Here is an 8,527-nt window from a genome sequence, read left to right on the forward strand (position 1 = left end):
TTCCTTTTGTCTTCCTGTTTTTCTCTCTGTCAGGACTTAGTCCACATACACATAGCAACAATATCTTTGTGCTGGAATAGAAAGTCACTCAAGTGTTGATACTTCAAAATGGTAGTGAAAACGGGAGAGATGGGCGATTAATTCAACTGGAAATGATTTAGGAACAAAAAATAAAGAGTTTAAACAAATAATTTACAGAAAAAAAGGACACTCGTCATCAGAGTGCTCATTTTTCTAAACGCACATTTTTATGTGTGAGTGTGGGTGGCTTTTGTGTGGTGTGCCTAATGAAGGACAATGAAAAGAATAGCAAGTGATTGCTCTTAAAGGGGAGATGACAAAATTGGAAAAAAAAAATTCACAACACGCATAATATGACAGGACGAACAAAATAAAAATGCATTCAATGAAGCGAAAGATATTCCCCACAATCATCCTCTTAAAAAGGATCAATTTATTCAATGAACACCCTCCCCACAGATGTCTCATCCCAACCCGTATACACGACACATAGCTTCTGCTTTTTTTATTCACATCCGCATATTATATTGCTTCATTTGTTTTTGTTTTGCTCTGACGTGCGTTATGGAAATTTGCTGCTTCACTGAGTGACAGACAAATGATGTTTTCATTTGCAATTTACCGTTGAGAAAGTAGAAGTACCTTGCTTCAAAACAGAGAGTGACACTTCTGCTTCATATCTACAGATGTGTAGTGTGTGTGTGGTATGTATATTTTTTGTGTTGCTGACATCTATTAACTGCATTCATGGTGTTGTTGTTGTGATAGAACACATCAGCTTTGCTCACCCAATTTCGCGGAAATGAGGTTGAAAATTAAATTTTCCACCATCCAACACCCTCTCTATACGTCGAAAAAAATACTGTGGAAAAAACTTGAAAAACACATTGCATATTGCAAGGAGTTTCACACACTGGATGGAAAATGTGTAGAGGGAATTCTTGTTTTTTTTATGTGCGAACTCTGATAACTTTTTGACAAATGCAAAATCATATTTTAGAGGAGCCTTTTTTTTTTGTTTTTATTTTCATTTATTTTTTTGCTGTTGTTACTCTGCGCTACTCCAGCTGTGAAGTTTTTGATCACAGTTTTTGAATTAGGAAATTTATATGCACAGCTTGATAGAGACTTTATGGTGACAAGGTTTTCTCGAGTATATGGGAATGGGATGGTGTGGAAACATGATTAAGTTTGGTCTAATACAAAAAATGGTTCTGAGTCAGGTTTAGTTTGAGTTGAGATTTAAGCTAACTCTTTGTTATAATGAGGCTTATTTATAATGATGACTGTACTTTTAACTGGACAATACCAGTGCAAACATGAAAATATCATTTAAACCTGCTAAATGCTGCTGAAATTTGAATTTCTCTGCAGAAACTGATTGAGTAAAGATTAAACTGTTTAATTTGAGGTAAAATTGTCAAAACTTGAGACAAAAATGACCAAAAACATTGAAATAAATTCGTCAAAAAGGAAAAAAAGCAAATTAATGCGTATATTTTTAAAAATTCGAAAAAGCTCTGTATACAATACACATGATTAAATTTTGTCCGCCAATTTTGAAAATAGTATTTTAATAAGAAAACTATCAAGAAAACGGTCCAATGACATAAATAACATATGTCAAAATCATGGAGGTGGGAACTTACGAGGATTGAATTATAAAAAAACTCAACTTTGTTTTATGATAAAAAATGCATGCTCAAATGTGCACATAAACGGGTGGAGCGCAACACATTTTATTTTACAATTTACTGGCAAACATCAAAAAAGTAGGTAGGCACCTACCAGGCGAAAGTTAACCAAAATGTTGGCGATGTCTGCAAAATGATTGTAGCCATCCAAAAATAATATCAATTTCTATAACGTAAGAACCGTTTTGGGAATGTCAGTTTTCTGGTAAGTTTTGATTTTCTATACTGTTAAAGTTTTTACCCTACCCATTAGGGTGGGTCAAAAAAAAAAAATCGAAATTCGTTTTTTCGATTTTGTACTCCGAAAAATCGATTGCTAGACACCTCTACAATATACATATCAAATATGAGCTCTTTATATTAAAGGGAAGGTCCTCCGCTTCGCAATTTTCCATTTTTACATCAAGCTTCTACTAAAAAAAATCATTATTTTATTAATTGACTTTTTAGCAAATTTTTTTACATATTCTTGTAGAAAATTGAAGGCTCTAAAAAAAGGCCTAAATACTTTTTTCAATTATCTAACCGTTTAGTAGATAATTGAGGTCCAAAAGTCGAGAAAATCTATTTTCAAATTAACAAGATGTATTCTTGTAAACAAAATTCCTTCACATCAAATTGATTGCTTTAACCGTTTAGAAGATAGCAATGCACACGGGTCATAAGAAAACTATTGAAATCAGTGGGCATTGGTTTGGATACGAATATCTTCTAAACGGTTAAAGCAATCAATTTGATGTGAAGGAATTTTTTGTAGAACGTTTAAGCCCCTACAAGAATACATCTTGTTAATTTGAAAATAATTACGGCTTGGTTAGCTACAAATATTTAGATTTTCGTAAATTCAATCTGTAATAAAGTGCCAGACACTTAATTTTAATAAAGATGCACCTTAAATAAAATGTCTTCACATATTAACCTATTATAAGAAGATTTGTCCATTTATTTTAATTCGGAAATCTTATCGGAAAAAACATGCAGAAATCTATAAAATTTAATACGAAATTATATATGTTTTTTTAGCATGTTTTTATCTGTCAACCTTTTAGCTCGTGAAAAGAGCTTTCAAGTAGGTACACTACAGCTGTTTCCACAAAATATTGCTCAGGTCTAATATGGAGCAGTTTAATACTTCATTATAAAATTTCGTTGATCTAAATCTAAAAGAAAACAATTTTTATACTGGCCAATGCTTAGGTGAGCTGCGGTGAACCTACTTTAGCATTGTTGAAACTTGTTTGCTTTGTTTTCTTGCAAACCTTCATTTTGACGTGTTCATTAGTAGTATAAATATCGGACTTGAGGAATAAAATGCTCCTCCCTAGTGTAAAAAATGTGCTCCGAGCATCAAAATTGCTCCTAAAGGAGGACAGCTATGACACTGGCTCGTTGGTGTAGTATCATGGGCAGTATGCATTGAGTGTCATGTGTGTGCTTGTGTGTGGAAAAAAAAAAGGTGGATGAAATTTGTGGGGATTGAAAATGTGATAGGAAATTTCGAATTGATAATGAATGAAAATGTAAGGAAAATGTAAGGAAAAAAAAAAAGTGTTGGTAGAAAACTATTGTTGGGACTGTAAGAATATACTTTTTGGGCATGGGAATAGGGATGGGAAAATTTCATGCATGTTAATTACAACAACTATACAGTAGTATAAATATCGGACTTGAGGAATAGAGCATTTGGGTAAAATGTATTTTGTTGTTGTAAATTGTGAATTTTGGTGTGAATTTAGTTTTCGTGACTGTGAATTGCGGTTAGTGATGTACCTACAAAATTTTTTTATGTTTTTAGCTTGAATATTGACGTGGAGGATGCGGTGTATGTACACTGTACAGTAGGATGCTAGAAAAAAGGGATTCTTGTATGGTTTGTAGGTAGATTTCATTAGAGTATGGGTATATGAGTTTTGTATGGTAATGAGATCATATTACATCAGTGGGAGTTCATTGACTTTAAGATGCATTGGTTGTTTGAAGGTTGATAGTAATTTATGAAAAACAATTTAAGAAATAATAGAAAGGAAACAAATATTTTATGTCGTTTATAATAATTGTGATTTATTAATCCATGAATTGTTAGTCGGTGGGAAGCCGAGCCATTTAACATATACATTGTCTCCATTACTTTTAAGTACTTTTTCCACGAGATAAATATGAGGGTATTTAGTCTTTTGTAATTCTTTTTCGTAAAAACATCCACTAATAGGTTGACCATTAAAATCTTCAAGGAGATATGTTGGCGGGTTGGTTAGGTTTACTTTTCTTATCATAAAAATTTCCGTTGTCCAATTTGGTGTGTAACCTTTCTCGAAAACGTGTTTGAACTTGCTTATTCTAACATTGTCGCCAACTCTATATTTACCCTGTGGAGCGATTTTAATTCTATTATAAGCTGTAGATATGAGTTTTTTAGAGTTTTCCTGATTCACATCGATTGGGCGCATTTTTATAGTTCTATGCATAGAGTGATTGTATTCTTTCAACAAATCATTAATAATGCACGTCCATTTGTAATTACCATTAAAACTAAATTCCTTCCACATTTTTTCCTTGATTGTGCGATTAAAGCGTTCAACAATTGATGCCTTAAGTGAGCTAAACGTAGAATAATGATTAATTTTATGTAATTTCATTAAATCATGAAATATCTTATTAAAAAATTCCTTTCCATCATCCGTTTGTAGGTTTTTAGGCTGTCGCGATGATTTATTGAAAATTAACTTCATTGCTTCTGCAACAGATGAAGCTGTCTTATTTTTTAAAGCAATTGCCCATGCATACTTCGAGAAAGTGTCAATGACCGTAATTAAATATTTGTAGCCATTATTTTCTTTGTGATAGGGTATCATTTCAACCAAATCAGCTTGCCAAAGGTCATCAAACCCCTTGATAATAACTCTTCGTCGGTTGAAATTCTTTCTTGCTGACCTATGAAGCTCTTCAACAACTTGTCGTTTACTCATTTTTCAAAAGAATGAAAGAAAACTCAATTTTTATGGTTTTATATGCGCACTTATATGTGGGCTTAATAACATTTATTTTAATCTATGGTACAGTAACATTAGTTTTCTTAATCTTATTAAACGGGTTTCAATCAAACAACATCCACAAGTATCTGGTCCCACCTTACATGTATTTGAAGACCACGAACAGTTTGTAAAGTGACACCCAAACTTAGATTTTACTCGATCAACATTTTTATAATTACTAAAAAATGAAATATTTCTCAGAAACTCTTCATGATGTTCTTCAAGCAAATATTGTTTATGAAGCCTTAAAAAAGTCAAAATTTCATCTAAAATTAATGATATATTGATATTAGACATGATTATGGTATCGCTTTGGTTTACAAATAAAAACTGAATGTATAATTTGTTAGTTATTCTGTCTTATATGAATAATAATTTGATTCCGCTTCTTGATTCCCTTTAATTTTTCCTATCTCAAGTAGAAAATACTCTCGAAGATCATTCAATAGACGGATTGTATTGAAAATATGTAGATCAATGTACTCTTTTAATATTTGTTCCTTATTTTTTATTTCATCATCTATGTATGCTTTGTTTGCTGCTTGATGAGGCATTGTTGGACTTCCGATATTATGCAGACATTTTCCTTCAATATCAAAATCACCATTCTCAGTTTGCTTAAATCCATCACCAGGAGGACCTTGAGGACCAACGATTGTTCTTTGAAATTTGCTGGAGCTTCTTCCGAACTTGTCAACACTCATTTTGCTAATAAATTATATTTTGTTCTCGCAACTCTTCCACGATTGAATTTATTTCATTTTTATGATTGTTATGCCCCGAAGTTTCAGATGCGATTAAAAGTCTCAACCTATCTACAAGCTCATTTGGGTTATCCCAATATACATAATCAATAGGATTAGCTGAATAGATCATTGTAGGAGAACTATCCATATCCATGTATGCATTTCCAACTTTTGTTTGTTTACTTTTTGTTATACTCTGAATCAAAGGTTTAATAATTTTTTTATATTTTTGTCCTCTATTACCTTTAACCTGTGAATTTATATCATGATTTCTCAAATGAGCGCATGTTTTTTGTAATATTTTTTGATACTGCTTTAAATCTTCAGTATTATAAATACTCTTTCGGGGATTTTTGCTCAATACTAGTTCAAGAAGACCCTCAGTTCCATAGAAAATTTCTTCATCAATTATAATATTGTTTTCATCGTTTATTTTAAAGTTTGATCTTCCCAATTTGTTTGAATTCGATTCAGCATCAAAGTACGGACCATAGATTTTATCATGAAGTGAATTTGAAATCAACGATCTGTTGATCGGAGTACTTTCATTAAAGCTATTTGAAGGTGTTTTAAATGATGTGTCTTCATCAACTGTCATCGAATTCGATAAAGGTAAATTCAAATCTCCTTCTGAAGAATTATTTTCATATTCAATTGCTTCAGCTTCTTCTGTTGGGGGACTTTTAAATTGAAGACGACGCTTAACAGCGGATGATTTTATTTCTTTTAACTCGCGATTCTTGGTTTCACTATTTTCAAAATTTTTAACGATTTTACGTAAGGGTTCAACAATTGGTTTATACGTGTTTTCAGTTTCTAAGTCCTTTATGTATTTTCCAGTTTTGAGAAGCATATACTTTTTCTTCAAAGCCTCCTTTGTTTTTATAAGATTTTTCAGTGTTTTTATATTCATATCCATAGCTATTTAGAGTGTTAGATTACTTCTAATAGGATCTGAAGAATAGGTAGTCCAATACAGGGCGGTTCAATACAGGTCTGTTCAATACAGGGCTATTCAATACAGGGCTGTTCAATACAGGGCTGTTCAATACAGGGCTGTTCAATACAGGGGCTGTTCAATACAAGGCAGTATAATACAGGGCTGTTCAATACAGGGGCTGTTCAATACAAGGCAGTATAATACAGGTAATATTAAGATAGGTGTATTAATATGAAAAGCAGTTTCATGACTGTATCAATTTATAAAATAACTGTTTCTTTAAAAGATTTTTTATACCGTCCATTTTTAACGCAACTATCTTTATCAATAACTAAAAACCCATACAATTCTTTCCAGCATTCTGAACACAACTCTTTAAACTGTTTGAACGTCATATCTGAATTAATATGATCATTAAAAATATGTTTCAAATTAAGATCATCTTGCTTGAAAAGAATTATATAGTTAGCGTTATCTCGAATCAAATGTTTTGGAATGTGTGTATATGATTGGCATAAGTAGAAGCTATCTACACCGCTATGTCGACCCATACAAAAGTAGTCTCTTATGGTATTTTGTTTTTCACAAGCTACATCGTCAAATATGAAAACTGAATTGGGTTTAGCCTTAGAAGGCAACATAACTTCACAATTATTTGAAAATTCATAATACTGCATTTCTTTTATTGATTTTATAACCTTTTTTAGATATGCATATTTTGGTTGATGCAATGATTTTGAATAAAGGTATATATTTTCAAACTTTAAACCATTGACATCTAAAAGAATGCTTAGCATAACATTAGTTTTTCCACAATTAGATGGACCTACAATTATTCCTCGAATACTATTAGGAAATAATTTTCCATGCTTCTTTTTTTGTTTTATATTTCCGTCAAAATTTTGAATGCTAATGGATTCTTGCTGCCTTACGAACTTCATTTTATTGAATGAAGCTTTTCATATAAGTCTTCGTGTTTTATGATCATTGTTTCATAATCACTCCCCACGTCTTAAGCATTAGTTATATAATGATTGATTTTAGAACATCAACTTTTAGTTCTACTAACTCAGTTCAGGGAAACGGATTGATTAACTCATTAATAAACAAACTTCCATTTGAATTACATCTCCCATCTTATAATTTTTGTGGACCCGGAACCAAACTTGAAAAGCGTCTTGCTAGAGGAGATCGGGGGATCAATCAATTAGATGAAGCTTGTCGTGAACACGATATAGCATATAGTAAAAGTAATAATTTAAATTACAGACATTCAGCCGATAAAATTTTATCTGAGAAATCCTGGCAGAGGTTCAAAGCTAAGGATTCAACATTATCAGAGAAACTAAATAGTCTTTTAGTTACTAACATGATGAAGGCTAAATCTACTCTTGGAATGGGTATATCATCAAAAACTAAGACAAAGAAAGACCGTCGTCAATGCCCCAGGAAAAAGAAAATTAATTTCTTCAAAAATGCAGTCAAAGAAGCTAAAGTGGCAATCAAAAATTCGAAAACTGAAAACATAAATAAATTAGCATCGACTGCTTTAACTGCAGCTAGACAAGTTATTAAGAACAAACGGAGGAATATAACATTACCTAGAGTAATACCGATTCCAAAAGTTGGAGGATTTTTACCATTGCTTCCTATCTTAGCAGGATTATCTGCTGTAGGTTCTCTAACTGGTGGCGTTGCAGGAATGGCGAAAGCTATAAACGATTCAAAGATTGGAAGAAAACAATTGGAGGAAAATAAACGTCACAATAAAGTTATGGAAACTATAAAACTTAAGCAAGGAAAGGGTCTTTATCTTAAGCCATATAAAACTGGTTTGGGGTTATTTTTAAGTTCACTAGAATCAAAAAACTATTAAAAATGCTACCCAACCGTCCACTTACTAACGTAGATATACTTAATTTTGGTAAAACTTATATTCCGAATTTCAGAGGTGTTTTTATGAGGGATACATTGCCGAATAAACCATTTAGAATAGAAAATGGAATCATAAATTTAGATAATAATAACGGAAGTGGTACACATTGGGTAGCATATAACAAAAACAAAAATAATGTAAAATATTTTGATAGCTTC

The 8,527-nt window shown here is 31.9% G+C and overlaps 1 protein-coding gene across 1 annotated transcript; it reads right to left on the reverse strand.

Annotated features, from left to right (window-relative positions):
* Window positions 1–5,455: 5,455 nt before the first annotated feature.
* LOC129909742 (uncharacterized) lies at window positions 5,456–6,412 on the reverse strand. The gene has a single exon (XM_055986814.1). The coding sequence runs from the start codon at window positions 6,410–6,412 to the stop codon at window positions 5,456–5,458; it is 957 nt and encodes a 318-aa protein (XP_055842789.1).
* Between the last annotated feature and the right edge of the window lie 2,115 nt (window positions 6,413–8,527).

This window comes from Episyrphus balteatus, chromosome 2, assembly GCF_945859705.1.
Source record: "Episyrphus balteatus chromosome 2, idEpiBalt1.1, whole genome shotgun sequence".
NCBI classification, from domain to species: Eukaryota; Metazoa; Arthropoda; class Insecta; order Diptera; family Syrphidae; genus Episyrphus; species Episyrphus balteatus.

Excerpts from the sequence above, each read along its gene's own strand:
- LOC129909742 (XM_055986814.1), bottom strand. The coding sequence starts at position 6,412 with ATGGATATGAATATAAAAACACTGAAAAATCTTATAAAAACAAAGGAG.